Raw genomic sequence first — 25,183 nt, 5'->3', positions numbered from 1 at the left:
CCTCCCCCCCCCCACCGACTGTACAGCACCCCCTCCCCCCACCGACTGTACAGCACCCCTCCCCCCACCGACTGTACAGCACCCCCCTCCCCTCCGACTGTACAGCACCCCGTCCCCCCCACCGACTGTACAGCACCCCTCCCCCTCCGACTGTACAGCACCCCTCCCCCCACCGACTGTACAGCACCCCTCTCCCTCCGACTGTACAGCACCCCTCCCCCCACCGACTGTACAGCACCCCTCCCCCCACCGACTGTACAGCACCCCTCCCCGCTCCGACTGTACAGCACCCCTCCCCCCACCGACTGTACAGCACCCCTCCCCCACCGACTGTACAGCACCCCCGTCCCCCCCCCACCGACTGTACAGCACCCCTCCCCCTCCGACTGTACAGCACCCCTCTCCCTCCGACTGTACAGCACCCCTCCCCCCCACCGACTGTACAGCACCCCTCCCCCCACCGACTGTACAGCACCCCTCCCCCTCCGACTGTACAGCACCCCTCCCCCTCCGACTGTACAGCACCCCTCCCCCCACCGACTGTACAGCACCCCTCTCCCTCCGACTGTACAGCACCCCTCCCCCCACCGACTGTACAGCACCCCTCCCCCCACCGACTGTACAGCACCCCTCCCCCTCCGACTGTACAGCACCCCTCCCCCTCCGACTGTACAGCACCCCTCCCCCCACCGACTGTACAGCACCCCTCCCCCCACCGACTGTACAGCACCCCTCCCCCTCCGACTGTACAGCACCCCTCCCCCCACCGACTGTACAGCACCCCTCTCCCTCCGACTGTAAAGAACCCCTCCAGATGTCGGTTCACATGTTCAGATTTGGGGGGTGTTGTAATTATAAAGACTGCTTTCAGTGTCAGTATGGCCCCCCCTCCCCCCTTCACTGCTCCTGCTGGACATTGGGACTGACTGGTAGGTGACCATTGTGTAATGGGGGGGGAGGGGACCTGAACCCAGAGAGGGTACTGAGGATCTCCCATAGCGGTGCCGCCAGATCCCTGCAGCTATAATACCGGGACCCCCCCCCTCCCCCTCCCCCGCTGCTCTGCTCAGCATTATAAATAGAATCCAGCCTGTGATATGTGCGGCCAATAAGAGTTGTGTGTATATATAATGTATACCTCCCCCGGGGCACATGACACATGCTGCATACATGCATTGTATTCTAGAGACGCCCTGCTAACCAGACCTGGGTGTGAGAATCCTCCAAACTATCCCCCCCCCCCGGGGCAAAGAAATACCCGCCCCTCCCCCAGTACTCCACCCAGATCACCCCCCCCACAGTACTCCAACTACAGAACCCCTCCCCCAGTACTCCACCCAGATCACCCCTCCCCCAGTACCCCTCGCCCCGCAGTACTCCACCCAGATCACCCCCCACAGTACTCCACCCAGATCACCCCCCACAGTACTCCAACTACAGAACCCCTCCCCCAGTACTCCACCCAGATCACCCCTCCCCCAGTACTCCACCCAGATCACCCCCCACAGTACTCCACCCAGATCACCCCCCACAGTACTCCAACTACAGAACCCCTCCCCCAGTACTCCACCCAGATCACCCCCTCCCCCAGTACACCAGCGACCAGATCACCCCCCACAGTACTCCACCCAGATCACCCCCCCACAGTACTCCAACCGACAGAACCCCTCCCCCAGTACTCCACCCAGATCACCCCTCCCCCAGTACTCCACCCAGATCACCCCCCACAGTACTCCACCCAGATCACCCCCCACAGTACTCCACCCAGATCACCCCCCCACAGTACTCCAACTACAGAACCCCTCCCCAGTACTCCACCCAGATCACCCCTCCCCCAGTACTCCACCCAGATCACCCCCCACAGTACTCCACCCAGATCACCCCCCCACAGTACTCCAACCACAGATCACTCCCCCCCACAGTACTCCACCCAGATCACCCCCCACAGTACTCCAACTACAGAACCCCTCCCCCAGTACTCCACCCAGATCACCCCTCCCCCAGTACTCCACCCAGATCACCCCCCACAGTACTCCACCCAGATCACCCCCTCCACAGTACTCCAACTACAGAACCCTCCCCAGTACTCCACCCAGATCACCCCCTCCACAGTACTCCAACTACAGAACCCCTCCCCCAGTACTCCACCCAGATCACCCCCTCCACAGTACTCCAACTACAGAACCCCTCCCCCAGTACTCACCCAGATCACCCCCTCCACAGTACCCAACTACAGAACCCCTCCCCAGTACTCCACCCAATCACCCCCCCCAGTACTCCACCCAGATCACCCCCTCCACAGTACTCCAACTACAGGACCCCTCCCCAGTACTCCACCCAGATCACCCCCTCCACAGTACTCCAACTACAGGACCCCCTCCCCCAGTACTCCACCCAGATCACCCCCTCACAGTACTCCAACTACAGAACCCTCCCCAGTACTCCACCCAGATCACCCCCCTCCACAGTACTCCAACTACAGAACCCCCTCCCCCAGTACTCCACCCAGATCACCCCCTCCACAGTACTCCAACTACAGAACCCCTCCCCAGTACTCCACCCAGATCACCCCCTCCACAGTACTCCAACTACAGAACCCCTCCCCAGTACTCCACCCAGATCACCCCCTCCACAGTACTCCAACTACAGGACCCCTCCCCCCAGTACTCCACCCAGATCACCCCCCACAGTACTCCAACTACAGAACCCCTCCCCCAGTACTCCACCCAGATCACCCCCTCCACAGTACTCCAACTACAGGACCCCTCCCCCAGTACTCCACCCAGATCACCCCCCCACAGTACTCCAACTACAGAACCCCTCCCCAGTACTCCACCCAGATCACCCCTCCACAGTACTCCAACTACAGGACCCCTCCCCCTGTACTCCACCCAGATCACCCCTCCACTCCTTCACAGTACACCAACTATAGAACCCCTCCCCCAGTACTCCACCCAGATCACCCTCTCCACAGTACTCCAACTACAGAACCCCTCCCCCAGTACTCACCCAGATCACCCCCTCCACAGTACTCCAACTACAGAACCCCTCCCCCAGTACTCCACCAGATCACCCCCTCCACAGTACTCCAACTACAGAACCCCTCCCCCAGTACTCCACCCAGATCACCCCCTCCACCCCCCCATAGTACTCCAACTACAATAGGACAGAGACACTCCACAGTCTTCATTTAACGTGTGTCGCTCTCTAGTGGAGCCCAATCCTACAGAATATTGAGTAACCCACTAAGAGGTGAAATGCGTCAGTCAGTGTGGGGAGTGTCTCTGTCCACTTGATCCTAATAAAGTTGTGGAAGTATTACGGATCTGTGGAGTTCAGGTCGATATTGTTCTTTTCTGCAGTGTGGACCTCCTACACTCCGCCCACACCAGACCTTGGAGCTCCATCATCCTAGGGCAACCTGGAGAACCGGTCCGCAGCAGCCAATCAGAGCCCAGATTTCACTTCACGGTGCTGATGGGAGAGTGAAGGGATGTGATTGGTTGCTGCGGAGTGTGTTCATCTCACAGGTCTACCCTTATGATAAACTCTGGGAGCGGGGGATGGGGTGTCCTCCTCATTCATGGATCCGTTCTGCAGTGTCCGGCGCTGGCTGAGGTGTGGAGATGAAGGTCTCTCACTGAGTTCTTACAGAAGAACATTTATTGGTGCCTTGTTGGTGCGGTGAGCTCCTTCCGTCAGACACGAGGATCACAATTCATGCAGGGGGGGGGATGGGTGAGGCTGCGCTATGCCCACATTTTGTGGTTAACTTGGCACTCGTCCCTTGTCTTGTATTCAGCAGGATGTGGTGGAGAAGATGGCTGCCGGGCCTTAAGCTGTGACGTGAGATCTTCTCTGGAGATGTTGAGGTAGAAGTTTTCCTCCTGGTACAGAAGCCAAGATCTTCATCTCGCCAGACGTTTATAGGACCGCCTCAAGGCGACAATTCACTTCTCTTCCAAATAGTAAAATGTTCAGAATTGTGAGTTATAAATAGTGGGAGTTGTCCCAATATTCCCAAATGTATGTGTAGGTGCCAACCTCCATACTCTGCTATCTCCATAACAGGCTGGGGGAGGGGGACTCACAGGAAGTCAGCTATGCACTGCAAATAATCTTCCTCTCCAATTCTGAACTCTATCTCACATATATCCCTTCAGATAACCTCTGCTTTATGTTTAATTGCATGTACTGGTGCGGCATGATGCTGACCAGATGGCACAACCTGAGGCTGTGGAGATAACAGGTTCTCTTTATTTCAGATCTACGCCCTGAACAAGGTGATGACGGAGTTGGAGCAGCAGCAGTTTGAAGCTTTCTGTAAACAGATGCAGGCGTCCGGGAAATAGAGCGCTCAGATGACCAAACGTGGTGTACTTCAACCCCAGCTCCTCCATCATGGATGACCAGACATGGTGCACTTCAACACCAGCTCCTCCACCATGGATGACCAACCGTGGTGTGCTCCCATCCCAGTTTCTCCACCATAGATGACCAGATGTTGTTCTCCCATCCCAGCTCCTCTACCATGGATGACTAGACACGGTGTGTTCCCATCCCAGCTCCATCATCATGGATGACCAGACGTGGTGCGCTCCTATCCCAACTCCTCTAACATGGATGACCAGACATGAGGCGCTCCCATCCCAGCTCCTCCACCATGGATGACCAGACGTGGATGAGTAGACAAGGTGTGCTCCTATCCCAGGTCCTCCACCATGGAAGACTAGATATGTAGTGCTCCCTTCCTAGTTCCTACAATCCAGATGACCAGACATGGTGCACTCCCATCCCAGCTCCTCCATCATGGATGTCCAGACGTGGTGCACTACCATCCCAGCTCCTCCACCATGGATGACCAGACTTGGTGTGTTCCTATCCCAGCTCCTCCACCATGGATGACCAGACATGGTGTGCTCCCATCCCAGCTCCTCCTCCAGGAATGACCAGACACAGTGCACTCCCATCCCAGATCCTCCACAATGGATGACCAGACACAGTGCACTCCCATCCCAGATCCTCCAATATGGATGACCAGACATGGTGTGCTCCTATCCAATCTCCCCCACCATGGATGATCAGACATGGTGTGCTCCTATCCCATCTCCCCCACCATGGATGACCAGACGTGGTGCGCTCCTATCCCAACTCCTCTAGCATGGATGACCAGACATGAGGCGCTCCCATCCCAGCTCCTCCACCATGGATGACCAGACATGGTGTACTCCCATCCCAACACCTCTACCATGGATGAGTAGACAAGGTGTGCTCCTATCCCAGGTCCTCCACCATGGAAGACTAGATATGTAGTGCTCCCTTCCTAGTTCCTACAATCCAGATGACCAGACATGGTGCACTCCCATCCCAGCTCCTCCATCATGGATGTCCAGATGTGGTGCACTACCATCCCAGCTCCTCCACCATGGATGACCAGACTTGGTGTGTTCCTATCCCAGCTCCTCCACCATGGATGACCAGAGATGGTGTGCTCCCATCCCAGCTCCTCCTCCAGGAATGACCAGACACAGTGCACTCTCATCCCAGATCCTCCACCATGGATGACCAGACACAGTGCACTCTCATCCCAGATCCTCCACCATGGATGACCAGACACAGTGCACTCCCATCCCAGATGCTCCACTATGGATGACCAGACATGGTGTGCTCCTATCCCAGGATGACCAGACATGGTGTGCTCCTATCCCATCTCCCCCACCATGGATGACCAGACATGGTGTGCTCCTATCCCATCTCCCCCACCATGGATGACCAGACATGGTGTGCTCCTATCCCCTCTTCCCCGGCTGTGCTTTTACTTGTTTTTATGTCGGTGGAGTCATTGCTGATTTATTTTTGTTGTACTTTTATTAAAAGCTTTTATACAACCCAACACTTTCTGGTGCTCTTACTTACAACCCAACACTTTCTGGTGCTCTTACTCACTGTGCCAGGAACACTAATCCACCAACAATGAAACTAAACATTCACCTGGCAGGGAAACAGAAGAATTCTTCTTCAGGAGATTCCGAGCAAGTCCCAACCTGGAACCAGTCCGCCCCTCTGAGTGTCAGTTGTTCTTCGCTGTCCCAGGGACACGACTCTAATAAATCTATATCTGCGTATTTAGGTCTGCGTGTGTATTCATGATAATATTGTGGGCCGGGTGGTGTAATTACGGTGCAGATCTTAATTTGGTAGATTCTCAGGACTCCTCACTCTTCATGATTATATGTCACAACATACAGCGACAGTCCAATAAAAACCTGAACCCGTCTGCAGCACGCTCTCCCCTCTCACAGGAGACACTGAGGGCAGCTTGACCCCATAGTCTCCTCCTGCTGCTGTCAATCAAATACTGTGAGGAGGGAGTAGGGGCATCGCTGAGCCAAGCTGTGTGTGTGTGTGTGTGCCTATAGATGCACACAGTCCAGCTTCGAAGGGCATCTGCAGAGGTGCCCCCTCAACACCCAGCTTGATGGGGGCCCCTCATGAAGGAGGGGTAGATGGCACTGGCGAGGGGGGACTAAAAAAAGGGAAAAACTGTGTGATGACAGGTCCACTTTAGGTACTTGTTATTGGCTGAATGGTTTTGGTTTGTAAATGTTGCAGCTCTGGGTGGTAACAGACAGGCCACTCTCCTGCAAGGGTTGGGATTTGCTGCGTTTCCTCATCACCCTCCTGGAGCTCAGCAGTGCCCCCTGTTGATGTTGGAAAACAGGGGGGTATCACTCGCTATTACTGGGCTGATTTTTAGCCACTGAGAAGCTGTCCCTGAGACAAAGGGGATTTATAGGTGTGATACAACCACCTCCTGTTGGGTTCAGAAGCATGAGAAGCACTCTAATGGGGTGAGATTACTGCGCTAACCGGAAATAACCAATCAAAGCAGCTAACACAAAATTTGACAAATTATAACAGATAGTAACACATGGTGTAGAGCTAAAACAAAATATTGGTGTATAAATCATGTGCAAAATAAATCATACAATGCTATAATTAAACCACATTCCTAGATTAAAGTGCAAAAAGGTCGTCGAACGACCAAATAGCAAATCCAAATAATGATATGGTGAATAGAGTTCATGTCGTGATAAAACTCCAAATCATGGAATAGTGAGTAAAGTTCAGATCGTGGTGTGTTAATGTCACAATATACGAGAACATCCAAACAGAGGAGGGATCCAAACACGTGGTCCAGTGCAGAGGGGGAGGTGCATGAAGAAACCTGAAAAGCCACAATTGGATCACCCAGGATAGTGATAGTCCTCAGCCCAATTAGGGGGGGTAAATTCTCTTACCGGATGATGTGGACACATGCCACACACGGCAGTGGGTCAGTCATGCAGAAAATACAGAATAGGTAGACTCCAAAGACGGACACTTGCACCGGGAGTTGCGATTGGAGCTCTGATGGAAATCGTCCAAAATGTGAATGGTAGAAATCATCCAACGTAGGGATCAGCAATTACCTGGATGGATTCAGAGGAAGGTGGGTTTAAACAGACACCAGTCCATTTAATCTGCCTGCTCATAGAACTGCATGGAGCTTCTGATCAAGTCCTCCTGAAAAACTCCCTAATCCGATACAGGCCCCACCGCTTCCCGGTACCACCGTTCTCCTCAGACTTCTCCGGGGTCTGTATCAGAATAGAGGGTTTTTCAGGAGGACTTGATCAGAAGCTCCATGCAGTTCTATGAGCAGGCAGATTAAATGGACTGGTGTCTGTTTAAACCCACCTTCCTCTGAATCCATCCAGGTAATTGCTGATCCCTACGTTGGATGATTTCTACCATTCACATTTTGGACAATTTCCATCAGAGCTCCAATCGCAACTCCCGGTGCAAGTGTCCGTCTTTGGAGTCTACCTATTCTGTATTTTCTGCATGACTGACCCACTGCCGTGTGTGGCATGTGTCCTCATCATCCGGTAAGAGAATTTACCCCCCTAATTGGGCTGAGGACTATCACTATCCTGGGTGATCCAATTGTGGCTTTTCAGGTTTCTTCATGCACCTCCCCCTCTGCACTGGACCACGTGTTTGGATCCCTCCTCTGTTTGGATGTTCTCGTATATTGTGACATTAACACACCACGATATGAACTTTACTCACTATTCCATGATTTGGAGTTTTATCACGACATGAACTCTATTCACCATATCATTATTTGGATTTGCTATTTGGTCGTTCGACGACCTTTTTGCACTTTAATCTAGGAATGTGGTTTAATTATAGCATTGTATGATTTATTTTGCACATGATTTATACACCAATATTTTGTTTTAGCTCTACACCATGTGTTACTAACCATGATGCAGACAAGATCAGACATTCATAGAATGTTTTCCTGTGATCAAGCTCATTGGGTAAAATGCGTCAGTCGCAAAGTTACATCTGATGGGGGAGAGAACGTCTTTCTGACCTGATCTGGTATCAATAAAAGCCACGCTGCAGATCTCGATATAAAGTACAACTGTTATCCTGCAATAAAGGGACAACCAGGCAACCTTTTCACAGTTTATTGCAACATTTCTCAGCAGTGCTGTAACAGTTTCCACATTATCTGGGTAATATCAGCATTTGCACGTTTTATTACATCAAAACAACTGCAGATCTGTGAGGTGGAGGAGAACCATGGGCCAAACCCCACCCTCTACATTGGGATGAACATTTCACCATGCTCAGAGGTAAGTCTGTGAAGCATCTCATGGATCCAGGTCATGGTGTATCTAGTAGCAGTTGGTCACTTCCAGCTGGACTTGTTCTGTCATGGTGAAGATATCTCATAGCTTCTCCAAGCCACTTCTTCAGACCCAACAGCCAAACACAAGGGAAGGAACTTAATACATGTAATGTAGTGAGGAATACAAAGACCTGTACGGTGGGGAGGTAAGGCAACCTCTCACGAAACAAAAGGTCTAACACAGGAGAACACTGGAGGGCAAATTCTACAGGTCAAGACCCAACATAAGAGGGCAAATTCTACAGGTCAAGACTCTAATGCCCTGTACACACAACCGGTTTTCCCTTCGGAATGAACTCTGAAGATTTTTCCGACCGAGTTCAGACGGAATTCCGCTCAAGCTGTCTTGCATACACACGGTCACACCAAATTCCGACCGTCCAGAATGCGGTGACCTACAACACGTACGGTGGGACTAGAAAATGGAAGTTCAATAGCCAGTAGTTTCAGTCTCGTACTTGCTTCAGAGCATGCGTCGTTTTTGGTGCGTCGGAACAGCATACAGACGAGCGTTTTTTCCGATAGTAATTTGTTCCGTCTGAAAAATATAGAACATGCTCTCTATCTAAGTCCGTCTGAATTTTCGATGGAGAAGGTCCGATGGGGCCTACACACGGTCAGAATATATGATGAAAAGCTCCCATCAGACTCTTTCTGTTGGAAATTCCGCTCGTGTGTACGCGCCATTACAGTTTTTAGACCGTGGCAGGACAGGACATAAGGTGGTAGCACGACTTTCACACCTCCACCTGTTCTTGGACAAACAACATCTGCCATGACACATTCCATGGTCATTGGATGAAGGTTTCTACCAGTGTGGATATATATGTTCGGGGATCTTCTCAACACTCATTAGAACTGAAGTGCCTTGGAGAATCTACAAAATGTCTTCAACATTACAGAAACACGTCCAGCTGGATGTGACCACCTACTACTAACCAGATCAAAGTTAAGGTAGCCAATCACAGGGAAGAGTTTAGTTCTCCCCATACTCCGGAGAAGAATCAGATTTTGGGTGGAATGAAGTAAAAGCAGATTAAAAAAAAAAAAACAAGAAAAAGGAGGCCATCAAATTGCCAAGGTGCAATGTCCTCCCTCCTGACTGTGCAATATGCAGCAAATCTCTCCCTGGCCATGGGGGGGGGGGGGGGGGGGGGTTGTTAAAGACTGGGGTTCATTCGGAGAATCCTTGTAGAGCTCTCGGGGGCATCACAAGGAAGGAAAAAGCTATAGGGGGACATTTGTAGACTTGCTTGATTTGTCTGGATGGAGGTCCTCCAAGTGCAATGATTCTTCGCTCTCACTTCACTTCCAGCCACAACGGAATTCAGTTTTGGGTTACAATGGTCTATCAGTTGGATGTCAGGTGAAGAGAATATACAGAATTGTTATATGGTGACACGGGCAGGCTGTGGGGCAAATCTCACCACGTTCAGTTGTGGGTGGAACATCACAGGAAGGGCGATCACTTGCTCCTGACTGACAACTACTCTGTCCGTTCCTTGTTAGCAGCACATAGATTTCAAGTGGTTAAAGCCCAATGCTAACCAATTGTTTTTAAAGCTGAACCTGTGAGAGCAGAGGGACAGAGAGATGACCTCATCAGTCTGCTGCTTCTCCTTTCACCGTCCAAATACAGACTGGTGGTGGCCTCAGAATTCATCGGTTGGATGACGCTGGATGTCATTCAATCCTGAAAACTGAGGACATCTAGTGGCAGAAAGGTGATACTGTGGGGAGCAGCTCAGGATTGAATTTAAGTATTGCAGCAAACACATTAAGCTTTTAAAAGGCTATTCATTTTTTTTTTTTTTAGGTGATGTTCAGCTTTAAATTTTTGGATAGTATGGGAGAGAGATAAAACATTTCTGTCTGTGACCTCATTGGATTGGTTTTCTTTGTGCCCCATTCTGTCCAAAACAGAAGTGTGAAGACATCTCCTCCCTAGGGGCACAGACAGCAACACAACCCACACCCCTTCCCTCCATCCAAAACCAAATACCGTTTATCGTTGGAGCTGGGCTGATCCTCACACCTCCCCCTCACGTTGGTCCTTCATTTGCTGGCTGTGTGATGGATTTGGTACATTATCTGAACGCCTCCTGCAGGCAGAAAATTAGCCCTTTTTACCATTAGGCCTCCACAATCCGAGAGAGATCAGATCCAGGAATCAGCCATATATAAGACGTCTTCCCAGAATGCCCTGCGATCATGAGACTACGACTCCCATCCTTCTAATTATATGGGGAGACATTTCCCACATGGTCATGTAGACCAACATTCTACACTCGAAAATTGGGATCCACCGAATGTTCCTGGCTCGAGCATCCATTCATTCTATTATATGGTGGATGGAGTCAGTCCTGAAGGGGCGGGGCCTCTCCACACTGATCTACACTTGTCATACTTTCATTGGTCCTTTTATAGGAGTCAGTCCTGAAGGGGCGGGGCCTCTCCGCACTGATCCACACCTGCGATACTTTCATTGGTCCTTTTATATTATAGGAGTCAGTCCAGAAGGGGCGGGGCCTCCCTGCACTGATCCACGCCTGCGATACTTTCATTGGTCCTTTTATATTATAGGAGTCAGTCCTGAAGGGGCGGGGCCTCTCCGCACTGATCCACGCCTGCGATACTTTCATTGGTCCTTTTATATTATAGGAGTCAGTCCTGAAGGGGCGGGGCCTCCCTGCACTGATCCAAGCCTGCGATACTTTCATTGGTCCTCTTATATTATAGGCTAAATAAAGATTTTTTTTTAACCTCTCCTGAAATCTTTTTCTTGGAGTCCATTGAGGGACACAGGAATTCATCCACAGTTGGGTTATACTGCCGCTTACAGGAGGTTTGGACACCAGCAAACAGTAAAATTGTAAGCCAGCCCCGGCATAACACCTCCTGTGCTCAGCATGCCTGAAGTTTTGTGAGAAAGCAGTACACAGGGCCACCAAAAACCACAGAAGGGCGAGACGCTCCAAGAAAAAGATTTTCAGGCAAGTACAAAAATCATACTTTCTCCATCGTCCATTGATGGCCACAGGAATTCAGAAACAGCCAGGATAGTCCAAGAGCAGTCCATTCCAGGGGTCAACAGTAGCCATCGACAGAACTAAGAAGAGACCAGGAGCCGTCTGTAACACATGACTACCAGGAGGACCAACCCCAAATCTGAACTAGCGGAGGTGAAGTCCCTGCCAAGCACCAACAGAGGACCAACCTGATGCTCAGATCAGGACAGAATAAATTTCCAAGTGGAATGAGTCCCTCTGAAGGAGCACTGAGCCCTCACCTGCAAAAGGCTGTGGACCAAGAAACCACCAAAACTGGTAGAACAAGGCAACTGCCTGACAAGTCAAAAAAAAAAAAAAAAGGAAATTGGTCCAGCACATGGAGAATAGGTCCCCAGAGGGACCACTGAACAAAAACCGGTCCATGAGGGAATGCCAGCTGGTTAATAAATGAAAGGCCCAAGTCTTACACTCCCACCCTTGGTTTAGGGAGGGAAGATACCAGAACAAGGCTGCCTGGCCAGATGACCCATCTCACAGGAGATATCTATGGAGGTATGAACGTATAGTCCAGCCATTCTCAACCAAGAATCCATGGAACCCTAGGGTTCCTCCAGGGGTGGCAAGGGGTTCCTTGAGCTGTGGCTAGCTGACCTCCCATCTAATGGTACCTCCATAGGTCCAACCCCATTTGGCAGAGCCAAGGTCATCAATCTGGCCACCCCATTTAAAAGGGCCATTTTTTTCCATTTACCACCACCAATGTAAGGGGCATTTTAATGACCCCCAATGGACTAATCTTACTAGGGGTTCCCTGAGACCTGGAAATTATTTAAAGGGTTCCTCTGGGGTAAAAGGTTGAGAAAGGCTGGTATAGCCAAAAAGACTCCCGAGACTAGGAACAACTTTGGGGTACCAACCCTAATGCCAATGGTGCTCAGGAAGCACCCTAACAAGGATGGGCGGGTGTGAAGGAATACTGTGATCCCAGATTGATGCACCAAAACAATAGGAGAAGCAAGAAGCTAGACTTTTGTTTCGGCAGAGCTGAAGAGAAGGCATCCAACCCCAGCTGGGTGGAGGATGGGATACAAGGGGGCTGGTTTATGACTTTTTCTAAGGTCTTCACCTCCTGCAGGCAGCGGTGTCACTCGACTGATTTGAATTCCTGTGTCCCTCAGTGGATGATGGATACATTTTATTTCTATCTAAATATGGGATCCCTCCCTCCACCTGGACAGGCAGCAGCATGGTGGGGGCTGGGGGGGGGGGGCACGCGGTGCTATATTCGCACCGTGTTGATGCGTAGTGGTTGTACATTCTTGCCGTTGGCGTGGCTCTGCCCGGGGCTGAAATATGAACATAGTCTTCCAGGGAATTTCTCCCGGAAGGTGTATAGCCAGGACATGTCGTCGGCGTTGTAGAAGATGAGCAGACCCTTATCATAGTCCAGATAGACGCCGACCTTCTCTAACTTGCTCTTGACGTTGAGTCGGGTCCAGGGCTCGGTGCAGGCGCTGTACCGGTTCCCATCATGCATCACGATGCAGTAGAAGCCTTTCCCGGGCTGGATCTGAATACTTCCCTTACGGCTCACGGCTTCGTGGGCCAGTCCAATCATCCACTGCGTCTTGTCGGAGACGACCACCTCCCAGTAATGGACTCCTCCATCGAAGACCTGCGAGCCCAACACCGACACCTCCACGTCAAAGCGCTTCGGAGAGTCCTGCAGCGGCTGAGGGTGCAAGTTACCGTAAGCCACGATTGTACAGTCATCCGAGAGGATCAGGCGCTGGTGGGCGGTCACCGGGTCCAACGTCAACGCTGCAGGCACTGAGGAGAACAAGAACATCAAAAGGTGTATGAGATATTCCACTATTAGGGGAAAGGAGGAGGTGAATAAGCTGTGAATCTCACTACTAGGAGGAAAGGAGGAGGTGAATGAGCTGTGAATCCCACTACTAGGGGAAAAGAGGAGGTGAATGAGCTGTGAATCCCACTACTAGGGGAAAGGAGGAGGTGAATGAGCTGTGAATCTCACTACTAGAGGAAAGGAGGAGGTGAATGAGCTGTGAATCCCACTACTAGAGGAAAGGAGGAGGTGAATGAGCTGTGAATCCCACTACTAGAGGAAAGGAGGAGGTGAATGAGCTGTGAATCCCACTACTAGGGGAAAGGAGGAGGTGAATAAGCTGTGAATCCCGCTACTAGGGGAAAGAGGAGGTGAATGAGATGTGAATCCCACTACTAGGGGAAAGGAGGAGGTGAATGAGCTGTGAATCCCACTACTAGAGGAAAGGAGGAGGTGAATGAGCTGTGAATCCCACTACTAGGGGAAAGGAGGAGGTGAATAAGCTGTGAATCCCGCTACTAGGGGAAAGAGGAGGTGAATGAGCTATGAATCCCACTACTAGGGGAAAGGAGGAGGTGAATGAGCTGTGAATCCCACTACTAGAGGAAAGGAGGAGGTGAATGAGCTGTGAATCCCACTACTAGGGGAAAGGAGGAGGTGAATGAGCTGTGAATCTCACTACTAGAGGAAAGGAGGAGGTGAATGAGCCGTGAATCTCACTACTAGAGGAAAGGAGGAGGTGAATGAGCCGTGAATCTCACTACTAGAGGAAAGGAGGAGGTAAATGAGCTGTGAATCTCACTACTAGAGGAAAGGAGGAGGTGAATGAACTGTGAATCCCACTACTAGGGGAAAGGAGGAGGTGAATGAGCTGTGAATCCCGCTACTAGGGGAAAGAGGAGGTGAATGAGATGTGAATCCCACTACTAGGGGAAAGAGGAGGTGAATGAGATGTGAATCCCACTACTAGGGGAAAGGAGGAGGTGAATGAGCTGTAAATCCCACTACTAGGGGAAAGGAGGAGGTGAATGAGCTGTGAATCCCACTACTAGAGGAAAGGAGGAGGTGAATGAGCTGTGAATCCCACTACTAGGGGAAAGGAGGAGGTGAATGAGCTGTGAATCTCACTACTAGAGGAAAGGAGGAGGTAATTGAGCCGTGAATCTCACTACTAGAGGAAAGGAGGAGGTGAATGAGCTGTGAATCTCACTACTAGAGGAAAGGAGGAGGTGAATGAGCTGTGAATCCCACTACTAGGGGAAAGGAGGAGGTGAATGAGCTGTGAATCTCACTACTAGAGGAAAGGGGGAGGTGAATGAGCTGTGAATCTCACTACTAGAGGAAAGGGGGAGGTGAATGAGCTGTGAATCTCACTACTAGAGGAAAGGAGGAGGTGAATGAGCTGTGAATCCCACTACTAGGGGAAAGGAGGAGGTGAATGAGCTGTGAATCCCACCACTAGGGGAAAGGAGGAGGTGAATGAGCTGTGAATCTCACTACTAGAGGAAAGGGGGAGGTGAATGAGCTGTGAATCCCGCTACTAGAGGAAATGAGGTGAATGAGCTGTGAATCCCACTACTAGGGGAAAAGAGGAGGTGAATGAGCTGTGAATCCCACTACTAGAGGAAAGGAGGAGGTGAATGAGCTGTGAATCTCACTACTAGAGGAAAGGAGGAGGTGAATGAGCTGTGAATCTCGCTACTAGGGGAAAGGAGGAGGTGAATGAGCTGTGAATGTCACTACTAGGGGAAAGGAGGAGGTGAATGAGCTGTGAATCTCGCTACTAGGGGAAAGGAGGAGGTGAATGAGCTGTGAATCTCGCTACTAGGGGAAAGAGGAGGTGAATGAGATGTGAATCCCACTACTAGGGGAAAGGAGGAGGTGAATGAGCTGTAAATCCCACTACTAGAGGAAAGGAGGAGGTGAATGAGCTGTGAATCCCGCTACTAGGGGAAAGAGGAGGTGAATGAGATGTGAATCCCACTACTAGGGGAAAGGAGGAGGTGAATGAGCTGTGAATCCCACTACTAGAGGAAAGGAGGAGGTGAATGAGCTGTGAATCCCACTACTAGGGGAAAGGAGGTGAATGAGCTGTGAATCTCACTACTAGAGGAAAGGAGGAGGTGAATGAGCTGTGAATCCCACTACTAGGGAAAAGGAGGAGGTGAATGAGCTGTGAATCTCACTACTAGAGGAAAGGAGGAGGTGAATAAGCTGTGAATCCCGCTACTAGGGGAAAGGAGGAGGTGAATGAGCTGTGAATCTCACTACTAGGGGAAAGGAGGAGGTGAATGAGCTGTGAATCCCGCTACTAGGGAAAAGGAGGTGAATGAGCTGGGAATCCCACTACTAGGGGAAAGGAGGAGGTGAATAAGCTGTGAATCCCACTACTAGAGAAAAGGAGGAGGTGAATGAGCTGTGAAGCCCACTACTAGAGGAAAGGAGGAGGTGAATGAGCTGTGAATCCCACTACTAGGGGAAAGGAGGTGAATGAGCTGTGAATCTCACTACTAGAGGAAAGGAGGAGGTGAATGAGCTGTGAATCCCACTACTAGGGAAAAGGAGGAGGTGAATGAGCTGTGAATCTCACTACTAGAGGAAAGGAGGAGGTGAATAAGCTGTGAATCCCGCTACTAGGGGAAAGGAGGAGGTGAATGAGCTGTGAATCTCACTACTAGGGGAAAGGAGGAGGTGAATGAGCTGTGAATCCCGCTACTAGGGAAAAGGAGGTGAATGAGCTGGGAATCCCACTACTAGGGGAAAGGAGGAGGTGAATAAGCTGTGAATCCCACTACTAGAGAAAAGGAGGAGGTGAATGAGCTGTGAATCCCACTACTAGGGGAAAGAAGGAGGTGAATGAGCTGTGAATCCCACTACTAGAGGAAAGGAGGAGGTGAATGAGCTGTGAATCCCACTACTAGGGGAAAGGAGGAGGTGAATGAGCTGTGAATCCCACTACTAGGGGAAAGGAGGAGGTGAATGAGCTGTGAATCCCGCTACTAGAGGAAAGGAGGAGGTGAATGAGCTGTGAATCCCGCTACTAGAGGAAAGGAGGTGAATGAGCTGTGAATCCCACTACTAGGGGAAAGGAGGAGGTGAATGAGCTGTGAATCCCACCACTAGGGGAATGGAGGAGGTGAATGAGCTGTGAATCTCACTACTAGAGGAAAGGGGGAGGTGAATGAGCTGTGAATCCCGCTACTAGAGGAAATGAGGTGAATGAGCTGTGAATCCCACTACTAGAGGAGAGGAGGAGGTGAATGAGCTGTGAATCCCACTACTAGAGGAAAGGTGGAGGTGTATGAGCTGTGAATGTCACTACTAGGGGGAAAGGAGGAGGTGAATGAGCTGTGAATCCCACTACTAGGGGAAAGGAGGAGGTGAATGAGCTGTGAATCCCACTACTAGGGGAACGGAGGAGGTGAATGAGCTGTGAATCCCACTACTAGGGGAAAGGAGGAGGTGAATGAGCTGTGAATATCACTACTAGGAGGAAAGGAGGAGGAGAATGAGCTGTGAATCCCACTACTAGGGGAAAGGAGGAGGTGAATGAGCTGTGAATCCCACTACTAGGGGGAAAGGAGGAGGTGAATGAGCTGTGAATCCCACTACTAGGGGGAAAGGAGGAGGTGAATGAGCTATGAATCCCACTACCAGGGGGAAAGGAGGAGGTGAATGAGCTGTGAATCCCACTACTAGAGAAAAGGAGGAGGTGAATGAGCTGTGAATCCCACTACTAGGGGAAAGGAGGAGGTGAATGAGCTGTGAATCCCACTACTAGGGGAAAGAGGAGGTGAATGAGATGTGAATCTCACTACTAGGGGAAAGGAGGAGGTGAATGAGCTGTGAATCCCACTACTAGGGGAAAGAAGGAGGTAAATGAGCTGTGAATCCCACTACTAGAGAAAAGGAGGAGATGAATGAGCTGTGAATCTCACTACTAGGGGAAAGGAGGAGGTGAATGAGCTGTGAATCTCACTACTAGGGGAAAGGAGGAGGTGAATGAGCTGTGAATCCCACTACTAGGGGAAAGAAGGAGGTGAATGAGCTGTGAATCCCACTACTAGAGGAAAGGAGGAGGCGAATGAGCTGTGAATCCCACTACTAGGAGGAAAGGAGGAGGCGAATAAGCTGTGAATCCCACTACTAGGAGGGAAGGAGGAGGTGAATAAGCTGTGAATCCCACTACTAGGGGAAAGAAGGAGGTAAATGAGCTGTGAATCCCACTACTAGAGAAAAGGAGGAGATGAATGAGCTGTGAATCTCACTACTAGGGGAAAGGAGGAGGTGAATGAGCTGTGAATCTCACTACTAGGGGGAAAGGAGGAGGTGAATGAGCTGTGAATCCCACTACTAGGGGGAAAGGAGGAGGTGAATGAGCTGTGAATCCCACTACTAGGGGAAAGGAGGAGGTGAATGAGCTGTGAATCTCACTACTAGGGGAAAAGGAGGAGGTGAATGAGCTGTGAATCCCACTACTAGGGGAAAAGGAGGAGGTGAATGAGCTGTGAATCTCACTACTAGGGGGAAAGGAGGAGGTGAATGAGCTGTGAATCCCACTACTAGGGGGAAAGGAGGAGGTGAATGAGCTGTGAATCCCACTACTAGGGGGAAAGGAGGAGGTGAATGAGCCGTGAATCCCACTACTAGAGAAAAGGAGGAGGTGAATGAGCTGTGAATCCCACTACTAGGGGGAAAGGAGGAGGTGAATGAGCTGTGAATCCCACTACTAGGGGGAAAGGAGGAGGTGAATGAGCCGTGAATCCCACTACTAGAGAAAAGGAGGAGGTGAATGAGCTGTGAATCCCACTACTAGGGGGAAAGGAGGAGGTGAATGAGATGTGAATCTCACTACTAGAGGAAAGGAGGAGGTGAATGAGCTGTGAATCCCACTACTAGGGGGAAAGGAGGAGGTGAATGAGCTGTGAATCCCACTACCAGGGGAAAGGAGGAGGTGAATGAGCTGTGAATCCCACTACTAGAGAAAAGGAGGTGAATGAGCTGTGAATCCCACTACTAGAGGCAAGGAGGAGGTGAATGAGATGTGAATCCCACTACTAGAGAAAAGGAGGAGGTGAATGAGCTGTGAATCCCACTACTAGGGGAAAAGGAGGAGGTGAATGAGCTGTGAATCTCACTACTAGGGGGAAAGGAGGAGGTGAATGAGCTGTGAATCTCACTACTAGGGGAAAAGGAGGAGGTGAATGAGCTGTGAATCCCACTACTAGGGGAAAAGGAGGAGGTGAATGAGCTGTGAATCTCACTACTAGGGGGAAAGGAGGAGGTGAATGAGCTGTGAATCCCACTACTAGGGGGAAAGGAGGAGGTGAATGAGCCGTGAATCCCACTACTAGAGAAAAGGAGGAGGTGAATGAGCTGTGAATCCCACTACTAGGGGGAAAGGAGGAGGTGAATGAGCTGTGAATCCCACTACTAGGGGGAAAGGAGGAGGTGAATGAACCGTGAATCCCACTACTAGAGAAAAGGAGGAGGTGAATGAGCTGTGAATCCCACTACTTGAGAAAAGGAGGAGGTGAATGAGCTGTGAATCTCACTACTAGAGGAAAGGAGGAGGTGAATGAGCTGTGAATCCCACTACTAGGGGGAAAGGAGGAGGTGAATGAGCTGTGAATCCCACTACTAGGGGGAAAGGAGGAGGTGAATGAGCTGTGAATCCCACTACTAGAGAAAAGGAGGAGGTGAATGAGCTGTGAATCCCACTACTTGAGAAAAGGAGGAGGTGAATGAGCTGTGAATCCCGCTACTAGAGGAAAGGAGGAGGTGAATGAGCTGTGAATCCCGCTACTAGAGGAAAGGAGGTGAATGAGCTGTGAATCCCACTACTAGGGGAAAGGAGGAGGTGAATGAGCTGTGAATCCCACCACTAGGGGAATGGAGGAGGTGAATGAGCTGTGAATCTCACTACTAGAGGAAAGGGGGAGGTGAATGAGCTGTGAATCCCGCTACTAGAGGAAATGAGGTGAATGAGCTGTGAATCCCACTACTAGAGGAGAGGAGGAGGTGAATGAGCTGTTAATCCCACTACTAGAGGAAAGGTGGAGGTGTATGAGCTGTGAATGTCACTACTAGGGGGAAAGGAGGAGGTGAATGAGCTGTGAATCCCACTACTAGGGGAAAGGAGGAGGTGAATGAGCTGTGAATCCCACTACTAGGGGAACGGAGGAGGTGAATGAGCTGTGAATATCACTACTAGGAGGAAAGGAGGAGGAGAATGAGCTGTGAATCCCACTACTAGGGGAAAGGAGGAGGTGAATGAGCTGTGAATCCCACTACTAGGGGGAAAGGAGGAGGTGAATGAGCTGTGAATCCCACTACTAGGGGGAAAGGAGGAGGTGAATGAGCTATGAATCCCACTACCAGGGGGAAAGGAGGAGGTGAATGAGCTGTGAATCCCACTACTAGAGAAAAGGAGGAGGTGAATGAGCTGTGAATCCCACTACTAGGGGAAAGGAGGAGGTGAATGAGCTGTGAATCCCACTACTAGGGGAAAGAGGAGGTGAATGAGATGTGAATCTCACTACTAGGGGAAAGGAGGAGGTGAATGAGCTGTGAATCCCACTACTAGGGGAAAGAAGGAGGTAAATGAGCTGTGAATCCCACTACTAGAGAAAAGGAGGAGATGAATGAGCTGTGAATCTCACTACTAGGGGAAAGGAGGAGGTGAATGAGCTGTGAATCTCACTACTAGGGGAAAGGAGGAGGTGAATGAGCTGTGAATCCCACTACTAGGGGAAAGAAGGAGGTGAATGAGCTGTGAATCCCACTACTAGAGGAAAGGAGGAGGCGAATGAGCTGTGAATCCCACTACTAGGAGGAAAGGAGGTGGCGAATAAGCTGTGAATCCCACTACTAGGAGGGAAGGAGGAGGTGAATAAGCTGTGAATCTCACTACTAGAGGAAAGGAGGAGGTGAATGAGCTGTGAATCTCACTACTAGAGAAAAGGAGGAGGTGAATGAGCTGTGAATCCCACTACTAGGGGAAAGGAGGAGGTGAATGAGCTGTGAATCTCACTACTAGGGGAAAGGAGGAGGTGAATGAGCTGTGAATCTCACTACTAGGGGAAAGGAGGAGGTGAATGAGCTGTGAATCCCACTACTAGGGGAAAGAAGGAGGTGAATGAGCTGTGAATCCCACTACTAGAGGAAAGGAGGAGGCGAATGAGCTGTGAATCCCACTACTAGGAGGAAAGGAGGAGGCGAATAAGCTGTGAATCCCACTACTAGGAGGAAAGGAGGAGGTGAATGAGCCGTGAATCCCACTACTAGAGAAAAGGAGGAGGTGAATGAGCTGTGAATCCCACTACTAGAGGAAAGGAGGAGTTGAAGGAGCTGTGAATCCCAGTAAAGGACACAAAGATTCTCCTGAAGTCAATGCTATGAACGGGACAATGTACAGAATTCAGGTAGGAAAGACGCCGAGACATTTCAGCCAACACTTCTTTTTTGGGCGGTTTCTATTGTTCTCTGCGGAAAGAAGTATTTCCTGGTCAGTATCCTCGGGGGAAACATTCACTCCCTTCCAGTCAGATCCACTGCCAGGATTTCAGCTCTCCTGTCCTACAGATTGCCTGAAACACACAGACTCCCCCACTTCTACATGACCAACACCACATCCCCAGTGCAGCAAACCTGAGCACAATGCCGGGGATGCCAGACTGTCCTGAGTAAGACGGGCACGAGCCCCGGCAGAAGGCAAGGACGGGCACGACCTCTGGAGGGAAGGAAGGATGGGCACGACCCCCGGCGGGAAGCAAGGACGGGCACCACTCCCGGCGGGAAGCAAGGATGGGCACGACCCCCGGCGGGAGGCAAGGATGGGCACGACCCCCGGCGGGAGGCAAGGACGGGCACCACTCCCGGCGGGAAGCAAGGACGGGCACGACCCCCGGCGGGAAGGACAGGCACGACCCCCGGCGGGAAGGACAGGCACGACCCCGGGAAGGAAGGACGGGCGTGACCCCCGGCGGGAAGGAAGGACGGGCACGACCCCCCGTGGGAAGGAAGGACGGGCACGACCCCCCGTGGGAAGGAAGGACGGGCACGACCTCCGGAGGCAAGGAAGGATGGGCACGCCCCCCGGCGGGAGGCAAGGACGAGCACCATTCCCGGCGGGAAGCAAGGACGGGCACGACCCCCAGCGGGAAGGACGGCACGACCCCCGGCGGGAAGGACAGGCACGACCCCCGACGGGAAGGACAGGCACGACCCCGGGAAGGAAGGACGGGCGTGACCCCCGGCGGGAAGGAAGGACGGGCACGACCCCCCGTGGGAAGGAAGGACGGGCACGACCCCCCGTGGGAAGGAAGGACGGGCACGACCTCCGGAGGCAAGGAAGGATGGGCACGCCCCCCGGCGGGAGGCAAGGACGAGCACCATTCCCGGCGGGAAGCAAGGACGGGCACGACCCCCAGCGGGAAGGACGGCACGACCCCCGGCGGGAAGGACAGGCACGACCCCCGGCGGGAAGGACGGGCACGACCCCGGGAAGGAAGGACGGGCGTGACCCCCGGCGGGAAGGAAGGACGGGCACGACCCCCCCGTGGGAAGGAAGGACGGGCACGACCCCCCCGTGGGAAGGAAGGACGGGCACGACCCCCCCGTGGGAAGGAAGGACGGGCACGACCCCCCCGTGGGAAGGAAGGACGGGCACGACCCCCCCGTGGGAAGGAAGGACGGGCACGACCCCCCCGTGGGAAGGAAGGACGGGCACGACCCCCCCGTGGGAAGGAAGGACGGGCACGACCCCCCCGTGGGAAGGAAGGACGGGCACGACCCCCCCGTGAGAAGGAAGGACGGGCACGACCCCCCCGTGGGAAGGAAGGACGGGCACGACCCCCCCCGTGGGAAGGAAGGACGGGCACGACCCCCCCGTGGGAAGGAAGGACGGGCACGACCCCCCCGTGGGAAGGAAGGACGGGCACGACCCCCCGTGGGAAGGAAGGACGGGCACGACCCCCCGTGGGAAGGAAGGACGGGCACGACCCCCCGTGGGAAGGAAGGACGGGCACGACCTCCAGAGGCAAGGAAGGATGGGCACGACCCCCGGCGGGAGGCAAGGACGAGCACCATTCCCGGCGGGAAGCAAGGACGGGCACGACCCCCAGCGGGAAGGACGGGCACAACCCCCGGTGGGAAGCAAGGATGGGCACGACTCCCGATGGGAAGGACGGGCACGACCCCCGGCGGGAAGGACGGGCACGACCCCCGGCGGGAAGGACGGGCACGACCCTCGGCGGGAAGGACGGGCACGACCCCCGGCGGGAAGGACGGGCACGACCCCCGGCGGGAAGGACGGCACGACCCCCGGTGGGAAGGAAGGACGGGCGTGACCCCCGGCGGGAAGGAAGGACCGGCACGTCCTCCGGAGGGAAGGAAGGATGGGCACGACCTCCGGAGGGAAGGAAGGAAGGATGGGCACGACCTCTAGCGGGAAGGAAGAACGGGCACGACCCCCGACGGGAAGGAAGGACAAGCACGACCCACGGCGGGAAGGAAGGACAGGCATGACCCCCGGCGGGAAGGAAGGACGGGCACAACCTCCGGAGGGAAGGAAGGATGGGCACGACCCCCCGCGGGAAGGAAGGATGGGCACGACCCACGGCAGGAAGGAAGGACAGGCACGACCCACGGCAGGAAGGAAGGACAGGCACGACCCCCAGCGGGAAGGAAGGACGGGCACGAACCCGGCAGGAGGCAAGGACGGGCACGACCCCCGGCGGGAAGGAAGGACGGGCATGAACCCGGCGGGAGGCAAGGACGGGCATGACCCCCAGCTGGAAGGAAGGACGGGCATGAACCCGGCGGGAGGCAAGGACGGGCACGACCCCCGGCGGGAAGGAAGGACGGGCATGAACCCGGCGGGAGGCAAGGACGGGCATGACTCCCAGTGGGAAGGAAGGACGGGCACAACCCCGGGCGAGAGGCAAGGATGGGCGTGAGCTGCTCATTGTGGAGGAAGAATTATGTGTCTGAAGATCAGATCTGTGCCGCCCTCTATGTACTCAGTGATCTGTATAAACAGGAATGTGTCACCTGTCAGCCCCAGTGTGTTTCTCCCCTAGGCAGGAGCCTCCTCTGCCCTACACACTTGTTACACCCAAACTTTCTCCTGACATAAATCAGACACACCTGGTGACAGCGAGTGGAAAAACCACCCCGGCCACAAATCTTCTGTCACCCGAATCTTTCCCGAGTTCACACGTCTGTACAGAACCTGGACTGTCCCTGTGGGGGTGGGGAGCATTCTTTGTCTGGCTAAACTGATCTCCACTGGCAGTCGGCTTTTGTTGCTGACATTAACCCCTTCACCTCCGGAAGATTTTCCCCCTTCTTGACCAGGAAATTTTCTGCTATTCAGCGCTGGAAATGACAATCGCAACACCGTGTCCCCAAATGATATTTACACACAGACAGAGCTTTATTTTCATGGCAATTCGTCACCACTGGGGGGTTATTCTTATTATATAAGAGAAAAAAAGTATGAAAAAAAATATATTTTCTTCTTTCTGTTATAAAAAATATCCAATAAAATCAAATTTCTTCATATATTTAGGCCAAAATTTATTCTGCTCCATGTCTGGTAAAAAAAAATCCAAATCAGTGTATAGGGAAGTTATAGAGACCACAATCTATGGGATAAATATCTGATAATCGATCAATCCAGATATATTGATGGCCGATCTCATTTCTTGAGGCCTGAAAACACCAGGACAGTACAAATACCCCCAAAAATCACCCCCCCCCAGTACAAATACCCCCAAAAAATACCCCCAAAAATCACCCCCAGTACCAATACCCCCCAAATCACCCCCCCCCCAGTACAAACACCCCCAAAAATCCCCCCCTAGTACAAATCCCCCCCAGTACAAATACCCCCCAAATCACCCCCCAGTACAAATACCCCCCAAATCACCCCCCAGTACAATACCCCCAAAAATCCCCCCCAGTACCAATACCACCCAAATCCCCCCCCCCCCCAGTACAAATCCCCCCAAAAATCCCCCCCAGTACCAATACCACCCAAATCCCCCCCAGTACAAATACCCCCAAAAATCACCCCCCCAGTACAAATACCCCCAAAAAATACCCCCCAAATCACCCCCCAATACAAATACCCCCCAAATCCCCCCCCAGTACAAATACCCCCCAAATCACCCCCCAAAACAAATACCCTCCAAATCACCTCCCAGTACAAATACCCCCCAAATCACCCCTTTTTTGGAAAGTAGACAGTCCAAGGTATTTAGTAAGAAGCATGACAGGTTTTGTGAAGTTGCATTTTTTTTTATAGAAAATTAAATATTTTTTTTTCCACGTACCGTCACCAGTGCAGAGTCATCATATGACTGGTGGGGTGGTAATCAGGGACACTGGTGACAGGATGTTAAAAAAAAAATTTAATATTTAATTTTTATATGTTTTTTTTTATTTTTTTTATTAAATACATACTTTCTTTAGAGTAGTCCAGTGTCACCATAGTAACGCTGTACTACTTTTTTTTTTTTTTACACTTTGATTGCTGTTTAAAGGATGATTACTAGTAATACTACAGCTATC

General features: G+C 52.1%; 2 protein-coding genes across 3 annotated transcripts in view; one reads left to right on the top strand and one right to left on the bottom strand.

The window, feature by feature from the left end:
* The window catches only part of SVBP (small vasohibin binding protein), a 24,626-nt gene extending 18,733 nt beyond the window's left edge, over positions 1-5,893 (top strand). The window contains exon 2 of the mRNA XM_073601452.1: positions 4,266-5,893. Coding sequence (XP_073457553.1) covers positions 4,266-4,352 — 87 coding nt within the window. The 3' untranslated portion in view covers positions 4,353-5,893. The remainder of the gene's footprint in view (positions 1-4,265) is intronic.
* A 2,614-nt stretch (positions 5,894-8,507) lies between these two features.
* The window catches only part of TRIM62 (tripartite motif containing 62), a 33,917-nt gene continuing 17,241 nt past the window's right edge, over positions 8,508-25,183 (bottom strand). For both annotated transcript variants that reach the window (XM_073601450.1, XM_073601451.1), the window contains exon 6: positions 8,508-13,587. In XM_073601450.1, coding sequence (XP_073457551.1) covers positions 13,037-13,587 — 551 coding nt within the window. In that variant the 3' untranslated portion in view covers positions 8,508-13,036. The remainder of the gene's footprint in view (positions 13,588-25,183) is intronic.

This window comes from Aquarana catesbeiana, linkage group LG10 (genome assembly GCF_042186555.1).
Source record: "Aquarana catesbeiana isolate 2022-GZ linkage group LG10, ASM4218655v1, whole genome shotgun sequence".
In the NCBI taxonomy this organism is placed as follows: domain Eukaryota; kingdom Metazoa; phylum Chordata; class Amphibia; order Anura; family Ranidae; genus Aquarana; species Aquarana catesbeiana.
Note: the sequence above shows the minus strand (reverse complement) of the source record. Positions and strands in the feature narration are given on the sequence as shown.